Raw genomic sequence first — 20,961 nt, 5'->3', positions numbered from 1 at the left:
GAAGCTTCCCTGGAGTCCCTTGTGTTTGTGTGTGTGTGTGTGTGTGTGTGTGTGTGTGTGTGTGTGACAGAAGGTGGGGGTGCTTGCACCCTCTTCTACAAGGTTAATAGCACCAAGAAGAAACTATGCTTGACCTCACGAAAAAAGTTAGAATTGATAGGCCAATCCCAGCTGGCATGACTTTATCTTTATTCCCTTTGACAGAAACTGCATGTGTGGGTGTCCTCAGAGGTAGCTACCTAAGTTTGCATACTTCCTGGCTGACAGAACACTCCTGCCCGTGCCTCAGGGCCAGGGTGGTGAGTGTCAGTGGGAGGAGTAACCAAGTTTCACTTCCTTGCTGGTTGGAGGCTCAACCACAGCAGGCTTCTCCCTCAGAGGAGGAGACAGTGAGAAGCAGTTGGAACTCATCTCTCTCTGCCTTCCCATAGCACCTGGCAGAGGCTCAGGAGACGTGAGGAGCGCGAATGGGCAGAGCAGAATCTCTAGAAGGGAAGATGAGCGCCCAGGATCCTTCAGATCTGTGGAGCAGATCAGACGGAGAAGCAGAGCTGCTCCAGGACTTGGGGTAAGAAAGCAGGTCTTCCTCTCAAAGTACTTCTTGGGTGAGCGTGGGCTCCCAACTCCCACCCAAATGCTCACTTCGATTGATTATCTTTAGCACGCTGCCATCTACATCTTCTGTCCCTTCCACTTCACTCATTTGTGTCTGTTAGGAATCTTTCTGCTTGGGGCCAAAAGCATACAGTCTTTTCCCAGATCTGAAAACAGGTAGGTGGAGAGAATGAGACACAAATCAAATGTCGGACATTCTTTGAGATTCGGGACAGGATTGAGATGCAGAAGTTGGTGTTGCTTGATTTCCTTGATATGGGTCTGCTTTATGAATGAAAGTGCTGTTCCAGAGTTTTGAGCTCGAAGCTGTATTGCTAGGAAAGTAAACAGAAAGCCCAGCCTACTGCATGGGAGAGGGACTTTTTCAAAAGACAAAGAATGAGGAAGTGTCTGCAATGTCCCATCTGTGTTTCTCTCTCCTGACACTGCGTCTGTGAGTTCTTGTATGTATTCATGTCTGCAGGCACAGCGCTGAGGCTTTTAAATACAAACAAGTCAGGAAGAGGATAGCATTTCTGCCTCTAACAGGTTGTAAGTTTAGGGAGATGGAGACATCACAGTCCTGTCAGAAGGGACCAGATGAGACAACTCATGGGGATAGTTAATAAAAGGAGCAAGTATTATGCAAGAGGTGTAGGGGGTTTCCTAGAAAAACTGGGCCTTTACCCTAAAGCATCAGAAATGTCCTCAAGAGGCTGATTTTGACACCTGGGCTTCACGAGAGGCGAGCCCAGCACCTGTCTTAATAAACAGCATTATCTCCACAGCAACCCACTGACCTAGAAACTGTTACCATCTCCATCACACAAAGGAAGAAAAATGGTACCAGAGGGCTTGAAAACATTGCCTACATACACGTCAACACTTGGCAAAGTTGGGATTTCAACCTGCAGAAGCCTACATTCTTAACCAGAGAAAGACTGAGACAGGGATGAAATCTCTCTGCATTAAGGCTGCAGAGATCGTATCTGTTTGTGTGGTGTTACTGTAAAAGTTCTCAAGAAGTCCTGTCTTTAGATTTTAAAATGGAGGTCTCCTCATTGAACTCTCCCTTCACAAGATAAATCAGATAGAACAGCTAGAATTTTCTAGAAAGTAAACTCCCTCTATTGGGAATTCAGCGTTTCAGGATGTCACTGTTCTTCTAGGTTGAATCTCCAAAGAGAAAGGGTAAAATGCCCCTGAGCATCCAAATGGGTGTCACAAAGTCCAGGCACTAAAGCCAGACCCTTGGGATCTCACTCCTGGCCTTATTAAATTATTAAAGTGTACTTCTTTACATGCTTCATGATCAATATTCCCAGCCCACGATGGGTAGGAAGTTCCAGAAGAGAAGAGAGACAAAGGAGATACTCAATTCAATTAAACGACCCGAGCCCACATTCTGTGCTTGAATGACATTGTCACCTCCCTGGATGACAGCGATGAGCTAGCCAACGTCTCTTCTCTTCACCATATGCCCATAGCAGGAAGTGACTGCGGGTAAAACCCACAAGGAAAACAGAATTGTGCCTTCCCTCCTTGTTCAAAGAATGGACACATTCTCAACACAACCCAGAAACACCCAAAACAGATACAGTTATGTCCAGACTTCTGTATTTCAGAAGGCCTGGAAATTACTAAACATCTGAGGATGATTTCTGTAACAACAGATAAGCTACAATTACCTAGGAAAATTGCTCTACAGTTGTGGTTCTTCAACCTTAATTGTCCACTAGAGTCACACAAAGAGTTTTTAAAAGTTCCTGTACAGGCCACAGGCCAGACAAATGCCATTAGTATCTTGGGAGTGAGCAGGTTTTTTTTGACACTCCCTAAGTGGTTCCAGAGAGAGGCCAAGGTTGCGAGTCACTGCATAGAATATAAATCCATCAGAAGTGCTGAAAAAAGTGTGGCCTTATTTCTCATTTGTTGGGTAAGCACCTGAATCTTAAATCCATTCATAAATGCTGACTTCTTATTTGTTGGTTTGGAGGCATTTTGCTTAACAATTTTATTGAGGTGTGTTTTACAAAAGAGTGGTATAAATATCACCATAAATTAATTTTAGAACATCTTCTTCCGCCCTAAGAAGAACTTTCAGGAGCATGGTTTATTTAAATATACTTTAAATATTTAAATATACTGCTGATATACCACTTGGGTGAGGGGTGATTTCTAGAGTCTTCCTATTTCCCCTTTGTAAATCCTTCTACCATGGGCAATTTCCAATTGCCAAGGGTTTAACAACCTGCTTGGAAAATTCCTGAACCTTTCATAATGGACTTGAGAAAGTCCATACTTATCCTTCCAGGGCATCGCTGATACACCTTTTATAGGTGATGATATCTGAGAAAGCTTGAAAATGACCTGTTGTCCTTGGCAGAATTCTGAATATAAACGAAACTTTTTCTTTGAAACTTGAAGTCACTGGTTAGGTATGATCTGTACTAAAACTTCTGGTTAGTTCAGTTTTTCTAAAAGCTCCATAAAAACAAAATGATATAATGTAATTGATAGATAATAGGTGGCCGGTTTTAATGACTTCATTTTAAAATTATTTTAAATGTATTATTTGAGTAGTTAGGTAGATTCTTATGTTGGTATTTTGGGTGGTTAGAGAGATCTCATACATCCTTATTCTTTGGTCCCTATTTTTATTCAGGCTCTGCAATATCTAAGTTCTGAAAATTAAACCCTGAACTGCAGCAAATCCATCACTTGCCTTTTTCTAGGACACACATGGCTCACTCAGAGCACAGGTTTATTCTTTTCTAAAGTACCTAAGTCACGCAACTCAGATGCATTTCTGTGTCTCATTTATAGAGCGTCAATCTAAAACATTTATTTTCTTTAATCCTCAATGTGTTCATGTGTCCAAAACAAAGGGGAAATAAAACCGTCTGTGATTGTTGCTTAGATTCACTTATGCTTTGGGGGTGTGGGATTGGGGGAGGAGGCGGCAGGTGGGCAGGAAGGGAGGGGCCGGGGGTATGGAGAATGGTCAGCAATAAGGAAGAGGGGCTGGGAACAGAGTCAGGCTGTTTGTGCTTTCTAAATGAAGCAGTGGGGGAATGAAACAAGCAACGAATACAAGCGAGATCACCGAAATGACCAACTAGTATAAAATTGCTGGTTAGTTAATAATTTGAAGTTCCAGACGTTCTTTGATCACAACAAAGGTCCCTGGAGGACAATGTAGGAACAGTATATATATTGTGAATGGGTAAGCCTTCATCAACTGTGTAACTACAGACACAAAGAGGATACTATAAAACAAAAAAATATTAGGACTTTTTAAATTAAATATTCAGATTATCTAGTCAGACGTATTCCTTCAAGTGAGAAATACGATAAATGTTCTCTTTTTATATACTTTCCCAAATCTCAAATTTTAAGAGAAAGCCGCAGCGTGTAGCTGTATTGGCTAGAGTCAAAAAGCTAGATTCTAAGTTCTGGCTGTTGAAAAAAATAAGGAAGTTTCTCATTTCTCTACCTCCGTACATGTAAGAGAAGGTTAGAAGAGATCAGGGGTCAGCAAACTTTGTTTGTGAAGAGCCAGATCACAAATTATTCAGGCTTTGCAGGTTTTATGATTTCTGCCACAGCTATTCACATCTGCCACTGTCATGCAAAAACAGCCGTAGATAACACGCAGACAAGTGACCGTGACAGTACGGTGTTCAACAAATATTATTTATGGACACTGAAATTTGAATTTCATATTAGTTTCATGAGTCACAAAATATTTCTCTATTTTTCCCTCCAACCATTTAAAAATGCAAAACCACTCTTGTCTCTTAGTCTACACAAAAACACGTACCCTGGCAGGAAATACAGAAACATGTACCCTGGCAGGATTTGGCCCTCAGGTGGTGGTTTGCTGACTCAGGGAACAGACAATAATAAGCAAAATAAGTCCTCTTTATGAGGCAGACATTTTGCATACACTAGCTCTGGTCTTCAGACGGTCTTGGCGTTCTAATTTGCTATCCAAGGAGACTCACAAGCAGAAAACTCAGACTGCGTGAGGTCCCAGAGAATCTGTTGGGATACGCGTTATTTTCTGACCACGTGCTATGTGCCAGCACCATATACCTCTTATGCGCACTATGTCATTTAGCTTTCCCAGTAACTCTTTTGATGTGGTATGATTATACTCATTTTATAGAGAGGGAGAGTGAGTTCAGACAAGGTAGGTGAACTATGCAGGTCACAGACCTCATAGCGGTACAGCTGCGGGACATGCCGCGAGCTTACCCCAAAGCTGATGCTCTTTCCACTGATCAAAACAGCCATGTGTTCTAATCACGACAATTAGTAGTTATTGGATGCTCACCGTGTGCTGGGCAGTGTGTTAAACCGTTTGCGTGTGTGATTTATAAAATTGACACGTCACTGGGAAGTGGGTACTATTAACTAATATCACCTCCATTTACAAATGAGGAGCGTGAGGGACAGCTTTTATCACCATGCACAAGCTTACATGCTCATAAACCTTTACATCCAGGAGATTGCCTGTCCAGTGACGCAATTTCCTGATTTCTATTGAACTTTTCTCTTCTTGCTACATTAGCGCTATTTGTTAGTGCCAGATGAACTCGGAGACAAAAAGAAAGTTCCGTGATTATTATAACCAGCAGATGTGATCACTAAAAGACGTTTTTCTAGGGAGACTGGGTAGCTCAGTCAGATGAGCGTCCGCTCTTGATTTCAGCTCAGGTCATGATCCCAGGGTCATGGGATTGAGCCCCATGTCGGACTCTGTACTGACAGCAAGGAGCCTGATTGGGATTCTGTGTGTGTGTGTGAGTGTGTGTGTGTGTGTGTGTGTGTGTGTGTGTGTGTCTCCCTCTCCCCCTCCCCTGCTCATGTGTTCTCTCTCTCTAAAATTAAAAAAAAAATTAATTTAATTTAAAAAACAGACATTATTCTTTCACATTCTTCACATAATAAGCCAGGCCAACACCCTAATTAATCAAAAATTTATTAAATTTTGTGTAGGTTCCATTTTTCAGAGCTAGACAAATAGAGTAGGCTAAGAAAAGTATAGTAAAGTCAAAGTTTTAAAAGAATCTGTTTACAGGGCGCCTGGGTGGCTCACTCAGTTAAGCATCAGACTTCAGGTCAGGTAATGATCTCTCGGTTCACAGTTTGAGCCCTGCGTCGGCCTCTGTGCTGACAGCTCGGAGCCTGGAGCCTGCTTCGGATTCTGTGTCTCCCTCTCTCTCTGCCCCTTCCCTGCTCACACTCTGTTTCTCTCTCTCTCTCTCTCTCTCAAAACTAAACATTAAAAAATTTAAATAAAATAAAATAAAGGAATCTGTTTACAGAGATGTGATACCAAGTAGAGCAATAAACCTTGCGCCTCTTCTGTGCGTAACTCTGTGATCTTGGATTCTAAAAATGGAAGGTGATTCTCTCATGGCTGTATGAGAGTATGTAACTACTGTATAGTTCAGTCTCTCCTTGACTCAAATGAATTTCCTCTTCAGTTGTTGTGTTTTCTGTTCCTCCCTGGGTGATGGTGACTTCCTTCTACTTACGTGTGGAAATCTGTCCACAAACCTTCTCCGCACTGAGTGGAGTCACTTTGTTTCATTCATTCGCTCCTCCATCCATTCATAGATCCATCTACTGAATGAGGACATTATGCCTTGCATAATGTGGGGACACTGAGCTTGAGAAGACACGGCTGTCACATCGGGGAGTTTACAGCACAAAGGACAGAGAATGCACCTACATGGACAGTTGGAACACAGGCAGGGGGTGCTGAGGGCCATGACTGTGTCTAGATGAAGCACACAGCATATGGCAGGCAGGAAGGAGATCACTGGTTGTGAAGAAGATGGCTTTGGAACTGATAGGCATTTGTCAGTTGAAGTCAGAACAGATGAGTGAAGGGGTAAAAGTGGCAAAACACATGGGTGTTCAGGAAATAAAAGAAGCCCACATGACTCAGAGCCTCTCGTCCCTGGGACCCAGCAGTTAATGAGTGCTCATTCAGTAGGTTCTGGGATCTGCCTCTCGGAGTCCCCACCGTCTGTCTGCCTCATTCTCAGAGAAGGCACCCACCTGCCTTTCCTCTTCTGGTTTCTAGTGTCATAACCATAGCCTTAGCTGTTTAAAACAAAACAAAACAAAACAAAACCTGCATTAATGTCTCACTCCTACCACTTCCCTTGGTAAATTCCACTTCTGGCTCCTACTCCCTGATACAGACCTGTCTGAAACCAGCACAGTCCACGTAGTCAAGACTTAATCATGTTCCTTGCTTCCTCTCTAGAGTCTCTGTGGCCACATGTTCTCCTTAAGCACCCACCTGCCAGTGCCTGCCCCCATTATCTGTTTTCAGACATTTTTGTTTACAAATATTTATAACTTTAAAGAGCATAAGAGCAGGGTGCCTGGGTGGCTCAGTCAGTTAAGCAACCAACTCCAGCTCAGGTCATGATCTCACAGTGTGTGGGTTCGAGCCCCACATCAGGCTCTGTGCTGACAGTGTGGAGCCTGCTTGGGATTCTCTCTCTCTCACCCTTTCTCTCTGCCCCTCCCTCATTCACATGCTCTGTCTCTCTCTCTCAAAATAAATAAATAAACTTTAAAATAATAATAAGTAATTAAAATTTTTAAAGCTTTCAAAAACTAAATAAAAAAATAAAAAGCATAAGAGCAATAAGTTAATTTGTTTTTAGAAAAGTATGGTTAGGGGTGCCTGGGTGGCTCTGTCAGTGAGGCATCTGACTTCAGCTCAGGTCATGATTTCACGGTTCTTGAGTTCGAGCCCCGCGTCCGGCTCTGTGCTGACAGCTCAGAACCTAGAGCCTGCTTCAGATTCTGTGTCTCCCTCTCTCTGCCCCTCCTCTGCTGTGCTCTCTCTCTCTCTCTCTCTCTCTCAAAGATAAATAAACATAAAAAATTTTTTAAATAAATTCATTTAAAAATAATAATAAAAATAAAAGTATGGTTAGATAAGAAAATATTACTTTTTAGAGACACATGCTGAATGAACTACCTGGGATTAAAGTGTCATGATATCTGTAATTAACTTTAAAAATGTTCATCCAGGGAGGGGTGGGGGAGGGGGGAAATGGGCATCGAGGAGGGCACTTGTCGGGATGAGCATTGGGTGTTGTATGTAAGCTAATTTGACAATAAATTATATTCGTAAAAAAATGTTCATCCAAAAGCAATGGGTGTTGTATGTAAGTGATGAATCACTAAATTCTACTCCTGAAACCAATATTACACTATATGTGTAATATGTGTAAGCCTAAATAAAAATTTGGAAGAAAAAATAAAAAATAAAAATGTTCATCCAAAAATACATAAAGAATATATGGCAAAAGTTTGAAATTTATTCTACCTAAAATATGGGTACTATTAAAATATGTGTATTACTTTATTCACTACTTTATGCTATTTTTCTCCTTTATTTTTTTAACAAAGTTTATTTATTTATTTTGAGAGAGAGACACACACACACAACATGTGCAGGGGAGGGGCAGAGAGAGAGGGAGAGAGAGAATATCCCAAGCAGGCTCTGCACTGTCAGCACGGAGCCCATGCGGGGCTCGAACTCCCAAATCATGAAATCCAGACCTGAGCTCAAAACAAGAGTCAGATGTTTAACTTACTGAGCCAGCCAGGCACCCCTATTTTTCTACTTTCTGAAGTTATTCATTATAAACAGTTAAAAAAAAATCTGTATTAATTGTTGAAAATTTGAGAAATGAAAGCACCCAAATTCAGCCATGTACAACCACTCAGAATAACATACTGTTCAACTTATCGCCAGTCTTTTAAAAATATTTTTCTGTAAACACACACACACACACACACACACACATTGAATTGTGGCCATACCACATATATAATTTTTCTCTTGCTTTCTGGTAGGATATTTTTCCATTATCTACTTCTTAGTCTGTGTCAAAGCATGTTCTTGGTTTTTCCCCAGCCCAGCCTGTTTCCCTGTATTAAAGCTTGAATATTTAGGTTGGTCCGAATTCCAGAAGACTTTACATAGATTAAGAGTTTGGACTTCAGTCAAATTCCACTTGACAGTATAGAGTTATTGAATGCTTATAGGAACGTGGAATTATATGGTCATCATGTTTTGTTTTTAGCTTAATCTGGAAGTTGAGCGTGGTAGGTGGCAATGGGTCCAGAGCCAAGAAAACAAATTAGTGAGGGAGTTTACAGGTTGGTGAATGAGGAACCAGAGTGATCACCTGGGAATGGCAAGAAAGGAACAGAGGTGAAAGCCAGTAATTCCACGGAACTAAGCATAGTGAGTGATTCACATCCGAAGAAGAACGACTTCTGCTTTTGCATCATTTTTCGAAGTAACATCAAAGGAATTTTGAAAACCTTAATGTCACAAGTGTCTTTTAATTCATTCTTTGTTTACTTTACCACCATACATTTCTAACGTTGTCTAGGATTCAAGTTATTGCTTTTATGGTTCTGACTCACCACCAGTAGAGTCTATGTCTTGGGTTGATTCTCCAGATAATAGAAGCGTTTCGCAAATGTCAGTCCTAAGGCGGTAAGAGGTTTGTTGCCCTTCTCTCAGCCGAGCACAGTAAACTCTTTGACGGTGAGCTCCTCAGGAGCAGGGGGGCCCCTTGCCTGCTCCAGCCCAGCCCACCACTTGGCGAAGAGTGGGCGTCCGAATGTTTGAGTTGCTTCAAGTTGAGTCAAGGTCCATAGACCATATGGACCATATGGACCGTATGGACCAAGACCATAATTCAAGGTCCCTGACTTCAGCACTCTACCGCACCACCCTGATGACATATTTGCATTTATTACTCTCAGACTCCATCTGTCCCCTTATACCCAAAAGTTTTTACCAGTGGGACAAATTGACATTGGTGACAGGCATCGTCTGAACCATGGAATACGGAAGATATAACTAATGAAACAAGTATCTGTCTATATTTTTTCATCCCCCCAAAAGTCTGGGGCTCTTTCCTGTAGCTGTGACTTGCTAAAAGTGGCCCTCGCTATCTCCTGGACCAGCCCGCAATGGCAGGTTGCCAGCAACAACCTTGTTGCCAGCAGCAATTGTCCAATGACAACTACCTGCATTTTATGCAGTACAGGCTTCAAGAGTAATGAGCATAAGTGCAAAGTCAAGTTTGACTCCACTCAGAGATGAGCCCTCCTGAGAAACCTCTGGTATGGATCCCCACCCAGCTATTCCAAGCTGCTTGAAGTTCTTATCCACGAAGTATTTGTACTGGTCAGTCTCTGAGCTTTGGATCCCTGTCCAAGTCAAACAATCACTAAGCTGTGACCCCTAGGGAAACAATGACACCCTTTTTGTCTTGCAACCATTCCTCCACCTGTGTTGGCTGACCTGGGGATTGCACCAAAGGACCCGTGCTGAAATGATATGCCCCCCCGCCCCAGTCCACGGCACTGCCCCTCTGGTCTCTGCTGGTCCTTAACCTCCCTGATGAGTCATTTCACCTACAAGTCAGGCTCCACGGGTCTCTCTTGAAGTGTCTGTGTCCTTCTCTCTTTGGTCTCCCGGCCTCTGTCTCCTGAATACTCTGCTCCCACATAACAGATGGGGAGCATCTGCCTAAGCCGCTGCCCTCTGTGCTTCTGCTATCTGGGTGAGCCCCTGTGCCTTTCTCTGGCTCTGAGTTTTGCCTATCTTCTCTCTCTCTCTCTCTGTCCACATCTCTTGCTTGTTGTGTCCCTGACTCTTTGCACCAGTCGGTGTCTCCAAGTATCTGAGTCTCTGTCTCTGTCTCTGTGTTTCCATCTCTCAGAACTGCCTGCCTCGCTCCTCAGACTCCTTCAAGAACAGGTTTGCCCTGATCTCCGACTCCCACAGAATTCTCTGCTTCCTTTCAGCCCTGTTTTCCTTTAGCTGAGCCTTGACTCCTACCAGAAAGAAAAACATCCTTGGGTCCCACCTTCAATTCCTTGTTTGACCAGAGAGCCAGAGCCCTGCCTCTGTGATCACTCAGGTATGCCTCCTAATGCCTGGGGCAGCTGGCCTCACCTTTTCGCTCCGCCATTAGCATATGTAAATGTGGGCATGTAGAATGGCAATATGAAAAGCCACAGACAAACTGTTCCATGACAGAAACCTCTTCAGTGGAAGGACTGTGGTGAGTTTATTTTCGGCCTAACCTATGCATCACACTCATGCCTCTCTTAGGCCTCATTAGAGCATTCAAAAACTTTGCAGGGCCTGTTCGGCTCCCTCCGCTCGGACAAAGTCTGTTGCCACGATCAATGGAAAAATCAGCTCGCATTTGTGAATATGGAACTTAATATATTTATATGGACAACACTGTCTTGTCCCCGATATTGTCACAGCCTGATTCTCATATAAATTGCAGCACTAAGAGCTCTTGAGCTAACAAGGCATTTGCCTAGCCTAAACCCATGATTTCTGATGGCACATGGGGCCAAGAGCTTTATTTTTCACAAAGTCACAGTATTTAGCACCAACCATATGCCCAACTGAACGTGAAGGAAATCAACAGCCAAGCGATCCTGTAGAACAACTCAGGTGTTAAGGACAGATGAACCCAAGTGAAGATTGCTTAGAGTAAGATTGCCCAACAGTGTCATCTTATATTCTATCCCTGTTACATTCTGAAGGATTCCGAGGCCCAGTATCGCCTTAGCAAGGAAGAAAACAGATCAAGTAGCTATATTATCCATGGCCTTTAAAAAGGGGAGTGGCATCATAAACCACACATTTGCTGTCTTCTGTCTAGAGGGTGCAAAGGGTGTCCATGTCATTGAAAAGTGAGAATCATTTTGAAAACGAAGAAAAAAGTGAAAATTCTCTAAAGAGTGTTTTTATCGGCTGTTCGACTCCAAGGACTATTAGCTGCTGTGACACAAACAGGAGTCTCTGTTCTTGCTTTAGATTGAAATACATGTTTTCTTTGTAACTCTGATGGGACAGGTCTAGGTTCTGTGTCACTTCCCTTTGCCAGGAAGGGGAAGAATAAGTCATTAAATATATGAAGAATCTGTAGAGGTGGGTTACTAAGAAATTTTCTCACCAAGAACCATATAATCTAAATGGTTGTGTGGCTCATGTTGTGACATGCAAGATCACTTTCTGTGTCCACGTGTCCTTCCAGTGTTATTTTGCATTACTCCCCAACATAAAACCTCTGTGCCAACTAGGCATTCTGTTTCCTATATACGCCATGCAAGTGTCAACCACAGTGCCTTTGCTTATGCCATTTCTCCAATTGAAATGACCTTTTTTCTCACTATTTAGTGAAACCTAAATTTATTCCTGAAGCTCTAATTCATGATCTTCCTCCTCCATGAAGCTTTCCTTGATATGCCAGCCCCTCGTGAGCTCCCCCCTCCTATACCATTTATTGGCCATATCTCTAAGATTGCAGCTATTTGGGAATTTTCTGACCAGGAGAGCAGCAAATCCTTCTCTTTTCCTCCCCATTGGTATTTTAAAGCCACTTAGGACTTTCTTTGCCCTCTTTGTACTCCTCTTTAGATAGACACACCGTGAACTCAAACCATCGAAGTTACTGAAACAAAGATTTTGGGACCAAGAATCCTGAACCCTGTGCTTCTCAAACTCTAAACTGCATATCAATCATATGGAGCTCTTGATAAATACAGATTATAACTCAACAGTTGTAGGGGGACTGACAACGTACATTTCTAGCAAGATTGCAGGGCACTGAGTAGCAAGGCTTCGCATTGTTTTTCAAACACCAGGCCCTACCCGTTAGTGTTCATAAAGTCAATTTAGTGGCTCACGATCAATGTTGGTTTTAAAATAAATGGAGAAGGGGCACCTGGATGGCTCAGTTGGTTAAGCATCGGACTCTTGATTCCGGCTCAGGTCATCTCACGGTTCATGAGATCGAGCCCCACGTCAGGCTCTGCACTGACTACGAGGGGCCTGCTTGGGATTGTCTCTCTGTTCCTCCCCCTCTTGTGTGCATGCTCTCTGTCTCTCTCTCTCTCTCCAAAAATAAATAAATAAAAATTTAAAATATTTTTTAGAACTAGAGGAAAGAAAATAGTAAATAGTAAGTATCCTACAGAAGAATAGTATTGTTTCCTATAATACTTTGTGTGTGTGTGTGTGTGTGTGTATGCTATAATGTGTGTGCGTGCATGCATGTGTCTGTTTAGAGAGAGAAAGAGAGAGAGAGATAAAAATGTATTTTATACTGTGGGCTGATTGAAAAAGTTTGAAAGCCTCTCCTCTAAAGGATAGAGCAAAGTGAAATATCAACTCATATCAGCAAATTAAATTAAGGCAATAAAACCCAAAGGGATAAAAACTATGAAGTCTCCAATAATACTGAGGCAATTTCCCAGAAGGTTCTAGCACAAAGAGGCACCGCACTGGAATGGGAGAAGAAGCTGACTTGAGGAGCAGCCTTTTGGATCTAGCTCGTCTGCCCTTCTCTGTGGTTCAATTTACTTCCTGTAGTTCACTGAGAAGCAGCTATGAAAATTCTTTAGAGGGTGGGTGTTTCCTAATTTGTTACTATATCATGGAAGGGATAATACCACTGTTTCCTTCAAAGTCAACTGCTGGTTTTGGTAACCTCATAAACCCAGTGCAAATATTCTTTTGAAGCTTGGTGAGTCTCTGGTCTGTTCCCTCCATTAGCCTGAGATATAATTACAGCAATGTGTGGGCCTCGGGGGAAAAGGAGACTATAACATTACTTGAATGTATGTCATAAATAGTAGTTTCTTGCTCTTTTTCACTTCTTCAGAAAAAAATGAGACTAAAAGAATTTTTTTTTTGAATTTTTTGTTTCAGGAAGATGAACCTTATTCCCAACTATGCCCACACTGAGCACAACACCTAGCATATTTATAACATGTTGTATAATTAGCAAATCTTGCGCCTTTCTCTCTCCTGCAAAAGTTACAGAATCATAAAAAAAAAAAAAAAAACAACTTTGTAAAAGAAGGCCATGTTCCAACATATGAAAATAAGAGGGTTTCCGTTCTGTGGCATTGTTATTAGTCACCTTGCCTGCTGGGAAAATTAAAGTTGCTGCTTGTGTGGGGTCACATAGCTAACAAGTTGGAAGCTGCAGCAGACAGACAAGCTAAGGAAATGACTGGAGACAAAGGCATGGTCTCCCCTCAACAAAATTCTCACTGATACTATCTAGACGTTTGTCATCCAAGTTAGCTGCTTATTAGCATTTCTTTTCAGTTGGCATTTCCCAGTAGTAGAACGGTTTCTTACTGCACTTCTTTCTAAAGCCATCACCTCTTAAGGCAGCAGGAGAGGAGGTGACAGAACACCAGAGGAAAATGACTTACTTGGGAGTTGTAATCAACAATAGGTTCAGCATGAATCAGCAGCATGATGCAATTGTCAAGAAACTAATGCAATCCCAGGTTGCCTTACTGTGTACCCAGCAGCTAGAATAAGGGAGATCCTTTGGGATCCTTTGGGATCCTTCGGGTCCACATGTTTTACACCTCAGATCTTACCTTGAAGATAGATTTTTATTTTTTTTAATGTTTATTTTAAAGAGAGAGAGAGAGAAAGAGAGAGAGCTCACAGGCTGGGGAGAGGTGGAGAGAGAGAAGGAAACACAGAATCCAAAGCAGGCTCCAGACTCTGAGCTGTCAGCACAGAGCCCGACGCGAGGCTTGAACACACGAGGTGTGAGATAATGACCTGAGCTGAAGTCGGACGCTTAACCGACTAAGTCACCTAGATACCACACCTTGAGGATACATTTTTAAAATTTGGGAGGTATTCAAAGAAGTTAAGGTCCTTGAATGATAGAGGGACTGAAAGCCTGTCATAAAAAGAGAAGTTGAAGATCATGGAAAGAGAAAACAAGACAATCTAAATGCTTTTAACTGTTTATGTAAGTATCATGTATATAACTCCAAGAAGTAGCCCTGGGACCATCTGTGGAAAGCTAGACTGCAGGAAACAGCGATTCAACGTAGGCAAGTTTTCTGGCCATCAACCATGGCAGTGCGGAAAGAGCTTGCCTATAGAGTAGTGGGTTCCCTGTCATTAACAATATGCAACATAGGTTGGATAAGAGTCTTGTTAGGGTTTAGAACTTTATACACCGCACAAAAGAGTTTTAAAAGAAAGAATTACAAACCAACCTGATGGTTGTGGTGGCGGATTATACGTGGCTTTTATTTACTAAGCTAAACATTCCTAATTGCTTAATGTTTTAGAGATTAAAAGCATAAGTGACTTTTATAATCACTAGAAATAAGTTTACTATGAAGCCAATGAGGCTTCAGCTTCAGGGCCCCTCCCTGGCAGTGATAGAGTTAATAAATGTCATCAACTCAAAGAATATTTAAGATTAGTTCCTGTACATGAAAATGTAAAATGCCCTGGAATCTTAGAGCTCATATTCGAAAGAAATTCGATAGAGGTCCCGGAATTGGCCAACAATTACAAAAACTTCATTACCAATAAACCTGAAAATAATTTTTCAATGCTATCAATAGTCTTAAAGAATATTCTAGATGAAAGACTGAATTTTTGTTTTATTCTCTCTCTAGAAGATTATATTATCAAAAACTTATCATATGAAGAAATAATCAAAGACAATACAACCTAAAATATAGGGGATAAAAGTACAAAGCTATGTGATACAGTTAAGGACAATAGGCTATTTTTCTTGGTTTTGTGATGTTTGTGATATTTGTCAGCTTTTTGAGTTTCTACTTTTTTTGTGATTTCTCATTCTAAATAATTACTTTTCTTTTTTTAAATTAAACAACACACTTTTTTAATGTTTATTTCTGAGAGAGAGAAAGCACACGTGTGTGCGTGTGCAAGTGAGAGAGCACACATGTGTGCGTGTGCAAGTGCCCCACTTGCAGACAGAGAGAGGGAGGCAGAGGATCCAAAGCAGGCTCTGCACTGTCAGCACAGAGCCCAATGTGGGGCTTGCACTCACGAAACTGTGAGATCACAACCTGAGCTGAAGTCGGGTGCTTACCCGACTGAGCCACCCGGATGCCCCTGAATAATTACCTTTCTTATTTTTTTGTAATTTGGTATGAATTTTCTTAAACAGAATTCCATATTTTACAAGCTTCAAGCTCCTTATGATCTGACTCTTCCCTCTAAGAATCAGAATAACAACAAAAAAGAATTTTAAGCACAGTTCCAATTATAGGAACTTGGTTGGAACACAGTTCCATGCAGTTGGGACTCTATGTAATGAGCTGTCAGATGTGCCTATTAAGCCATAAGAATCTCTGTAGCTGTCAGCCAAGGACCTGTCAATATCCAGCGCACTGCGTCACGCAGCCAACCTCCTGTCTTCGTCTCACCACACCTGACTGCCTCTTGCTGGCACACAACCTGAGTCCTTCACTCCACCAAGTGGTGCTCTGATGCTAGATACACCTGCCATTCTCTTGTTTCTAGGTCTGCACTGCTGTTCTTATTCCTTTCCCATGCAACAGCTCCCTGAACGATTGACACTCCAAATCTCACCAGCCTTTAAATGGAGAAAAAGTTCCCTTCCCTCTGTCTCTCTCCCCACCCAAGTGCTAGGTCAGTTCCAGTGTTCAACTGAATAAATGGAAGAATAAAACAAATTAGTAGCAGGGCTATCTCTGGAGGTTGCGTGAAGGAAGAAGTGAACTGTTTCTCACTGTTTCAAGTGTTCATTTCCCAGTTGATACCTGAATCCATTTTGTTGTTATTTTTTTCATCAGAACATGCCACATTAGGAAAATTTGATTGAGCTAAAGTCTCCCTTAACAGCACTCCTGGTGCCTTCCAGGATTTGAGTTTGGGGTGTAGTTTCTTCAGGCTTTTATTTTGTGCTTTTACATATCTTTCCACATGAACATATGTGTGCTGTGTTGTTTGGGTGGAGGGGAGAGATTTTTTTCTAAATACGTGGTATATCATACAGTGCTTTTTTTTTTTTAATGTTTATTTATTTTTGAGACAGAGAGAGACAGAGCATGAACGGGGGAGGGGCAGAGAGAGAGGGAGACACAGAATCGGAAACAGGCTCCAGGCTCTGAGCCATCAGCCCAGAGCCCAACGCGGGGCTCGAACTCACGGACCGCGAGATCGTGACCTGAGCTGAAGTCTGACGCTTAACCAACTGAGCCACCCAGGCGCCCCCCATACTGTGCTTTTAACCACCACTGGTGCTTTTAACTTAATGACATGTTTTGGGATCTCTCAGTCTTCATGCGTGTATGTCCACAAAATCCTCGGTGAGTCTTAGTGAGGGTGCCCCTGGCTCCTGAGCAGGACAGTTTTCAGTTGTTTCAGGACTGCGGTATTCTTTTTTGGGAGTTAAGCATTCCGGGCATCCCCTTCACCCTCTTGACAAAGTACTAAAGCACCTGATTGCTTGCCCTCATCATTTGGCAATGAAATGCTCTCCACACCTTTTCTCTTCTGGTTAACTTTTTTACGTCTTGTATTCTACGAGCCCTCTCAACTTTGTCATTTCGCCATTGGTAGATATTTAGCATGGTTCCAAATTTTTACTCTCACAAACAAGTCTGCAGTAAACACCTTTGTTCATACTTCCTTCTGCTTCTGTGTATTTCACGAGGCAGATGCTGGAACGGCCATCACTGGCCACATGTCCATGTTTGGTTCTCATGTGCTAGATTGCCCTCCACCGTATACCCTTACCAACAGTAGGCGATAATATCCATTGCCCTGGATTCTTCAAGACTTAATACTCTCTAATTCTTCAATTTTAACCAATCTGGTGAATAAAGAAAATATCACATTCTTGTCTTAGTTTGCATTTCTCTGACTAGTATTGAGACTATTTGAAATACCCATTTCCTCTTTTGTGAAAGACTTTCACTTTCTCTTCTGTATGTGTACATATTTTAATTTTTATTACATGTGCTTTATAATCAGAAAAAATAGGGGCGCCTGGGTGGGGCAGTCGGTTAAGCGTCCGACTTCAGCTCAGGTCACGATCTCGCGGTCCGTGAGTTCGAGCCCCGCGTTGGGCTCTGGGCTGATGGCTCAGAGCCTGGAGCCTGTTTCCGATTCTGTGTCTCCCTCTCTCTCTGCCCCTCCCCCGTTCATGCTCTGTCTCTCGCTGTCCCAAAAATAAATAATCGTTGAAAAAAAAAATTAAGAAAATATAATCAGAAAAAATAACACACAAGTTAAAAAGTAACTTATGTGTCCTTTAGGGTCTACTCAGATATTGGCTCCTTTAAACAACGGCCTTGATCTTTCTTCCTGCAACCATTCTCTTGAACGTAGTTTGCACAGTACTTGTCTTATCCTCTTGAATAATTAATGGAGACTAGACTGGGGCTCTCCCATTTGTGGTCCCTCTGACCTGCCTCGTGCAATGCCTTATGCAATGCTCTGTGCAGATTTGAAGCTTAATAAAGATCTGAACGATAGAAGGTAGAGAAGGTTGACTATGAGAAAACTACCAACTCTACTGTTTTCAACCTTTAGCTCTTCGTGGACATGGTCTTGAACAATCCTTACCAAAAGTGGACATATTCCTATAAAGGACGTGTAACGTTATTTGGCTCTTGAGTCACTTCCCTGGAAGATATGCTCATCGAAATTTCTCGGAAAGGAATACTTAGCTCAACTAAAAGAGGAAGGTCAGATATTTGTGGAAGAGCTCTTGGGGGGATGAGGATCCCATTGCTCAATGGACATCATGAAGTGATAGGAGGCTGCCTGGAAGTCCCTGTCTTGGATTAGCCCAGGCCCAGGACTCCTAAAACCCACCACATGGCAATATTGACTCAACCAAGCTGGCCACCCACAAATTAACACGTGCTGAGGATGTGTCAGATTAGAACATGGTGTGATCCTCCTTGCTTTATACTCAAGTATTCTTATGTGTTTATGATACATAGTAGTACTTAAAAGATTACCATTAAAAAGTTCTTAGTAAAAACTGCCTCCCAGCTGTAGTTATCAGAAGAATTCTGTAAATGTTTTAAACACAGACTTCAGATCTCACTGAAAATAACCCGAAGGAATGTCCAAATCTTTTATATTTTAGACTTTTGTTAATCCAGTTTTGTTACGTCAGATCCAAATAAGTGATCTATTGGTTCAAGCTGAATCCTACACTAAAATGTTCATCCAGAAATTAATTATTGGCATAATGCATTTAAGAACATGTGACCTTGGGGCACCTGGGTGGCTCAGTCAGTTAAGCGTCCGACTTTGGCTAAGGTCATGGGTGGCTCAGTCAGTTAAGCATCTGACTTTGGCTCAGGTAATGATCTCATGGTCCGTGAGTTCTAGCACAGCATTGGGCTCTGTGCTGACAGCTCGGAGCCTGGAGTCTGCTTCGGATTCTGTGTCTCCCTCTCTCTCTCTGCTCCTCCCCTGCTCATGCTCTGTCTATCTCTCAAAAATAAACATTAAAGAAACAAAAACAAGAACATTAAAAGAATTAGAATTTTGGCTGTAGCCAAACCTGAAGTTTTTTATAGCTTCATTTTTAATTCCTCCAATTATTCTGTTTTTCATTGAGGTATAACTGGCATATAATGTATTAATTTCAGGTTCCAATTGTCCTTTGAAAGGATTTTGTAATGAGAAGATTTGAACTTGTCAGCAAATTAGCCCAATGAACGGGACTGTTTTACCCATAATTAACTTAGTGGGTTTGCTTATAAAAAGTTTGTCCTAGGGCACCTGGGTGGCTCAGTCAGTTGAGAGTCCGACTTGCGTGCAGGTCATGAACCTGCGGTTCGTGAGTTGGAGCCCCGTCTGGCTCTGTGCTGACAGCTCAGAGCCTGGAGCCTGCTTCTGACTGTGTGTCTCCCTCTCTCTCTGTTCCTCCCCTGATCGCACTCTGTCTCTCTATCTCTCTCTCAAAAATAAATAAAGAATAAAAAAGATATTTTTTTTAATGTTTCTCCTTGCAATTGCTTTGAGTTAATAGATACACTTCTAACATAGGATGGAGGCCTCTGTGCTCCCACAGAGGAAATATGCTAAAGAAACATACATTAGGAAATGCAGATTTAGAAAACAGATAGCTTGGAGACCTAGGTAGAAGAAGCTTCCTTCTTGGTCTTACGTGTGCTTTTTATTATCAGGCTGAAGTGACATGCGGTAGGGATGTCACAGTAGATGCCAGCGTGGTTCATGACAGCAGGCTCCCTCACCCTCAGAATAGGGCTCTCCCTTGAGGCTCCTGTACATTATGCATACCTCTTCAGTAGCTCTCGGTTCACTGACGTAATCGGCGTCGTCTGTATAGTCGCCCGTGTCCCCTTCATCTCCACTGCCAAGAGGTGTGGGTCCCTGGCGGCAGCCGCTTCCCCCAGTACCTAGCTCTCTGTTAGCCAAAATAAATTCAAAGTAATGAAAAATTATATTTGAGCAACAAGAAAATCGCACCGCAGAGGATGTATCGCAATCCATGGCTTTGTGAGTCCCCGCGGTTTCGTGTAACAACTAATGTGTGCTGAGATCTGCTGTTTGCCAGGCCTGTTCTGACCATTTCATGTGTGTTAATGGGAGCAGCACTTATAATTGGCCCATGAGATATGGCTGTTATTAATCCTGTTTCAGAGGTGAGGAAACTGAGGCTCAGACTGGTTATGTAACTTGCCCAAGGTTGCACAGCTGGTAGGGGTTAACACCCGGGTAGGACTCAGGCAAACTGACTCTGGAGACCACAATCCGAATTCACCACACTGGGCTGCCTCTACCAAGTCGTTAAAAAAATGTGAAAGAGCTGTCATTAGGAGAAAGGAGACAGGTGCAGAACTGTGTGCCTAGCAAGCTCTTATTGTCATAGAATTAGGAGGTGGCGGAACATACTAGATGCCTTTAGATGCAAAGGATGGCTCTGAGGAGCAAACACAGGAAAATGGTTGACATTGGTGTTTTCTGTGGGAGCGAACAGGGAGACTGGAGACTAAGGGTGAGGACAAGGCTTTATTTTTACTAACTCTTCTTTGGAACGGTTTGGAATTTTTTTTTTTTCTTTCTTCTACCATGGATATATGCTACCTTTTCTAAAACAAAATTTTTTTTCATCTCCTTGGGACTTCTCTAGCTCTTCAGGTATTTGTCAGTTTGAAACAACATCTGATGGGGCTCATGCGTCATGTGTAAAACATCAGAATTCCTTGCTTTCAACTTCATTTCAGTCATTCCAGTGGACTCCAGTGTAATAATAGCCAGTGGTTTTCCACACTGCAGAAAGTAGTACCATACTTGCAAAAGAGAGTATGTGAGAGAGGGATCAAAGAAAGACAGAAATTTGGCCAAATCTTATTCTTTTTTTTTTTTTTTTAATGTTTATTTTTGAGAGAGAGCACACGAGGAGGGGAGGGACAGAGAGAGAGGGAGACACAGAATCTGAAGCAGGCTCCAGGCTCCGA

At 42.3% G+C, this 20,961-nt stretch overlaps 1 protein-coding gene across 1 annotated transcript in view; it reads left to right on the top strand.

Moving 5' to 3' along the window:
• The first annotated feature begins 351 nt into the window (after positions 1-351).
• DAPP1 (dual adaptor of phosphotyrosine and 3-phosphoinositides 1) overlaps positions 352-20,961 on the top strand; it is a 53,110-nt gene continuing 32,500 nt past the window's right edge. The window contains exon 1 of the mRNA XM_047855790.1: positions 352-568. Within this exon, the coding sequence (XP_047711746.1) occupies positions 468-568 (101 nt within the window). The 5' untranslated portion in view covers positions 352-467. The remainder of the gene's footprint in view (positions 569-20,961) is intronic.

Source organism: Prionailurus viverrinus, chromosome B1 (assembly GCF_022837055.1).
Source record: "Prionailurus viverrinus isolate Anna chromosome B1, UM_Priviv_1.0, whole genome shotgun sequence".
Lineage (NCBI taxonomy): Eukaryota > Metazoa > Chordata > Mammalia > Carnivora > Felidae > Prionailurus > Prionailurus viverrinus.
Note: the sequence above shows the minus strand (reverse complement) of the source record. Positions and strands in the feature narration are given on the sequence as shown.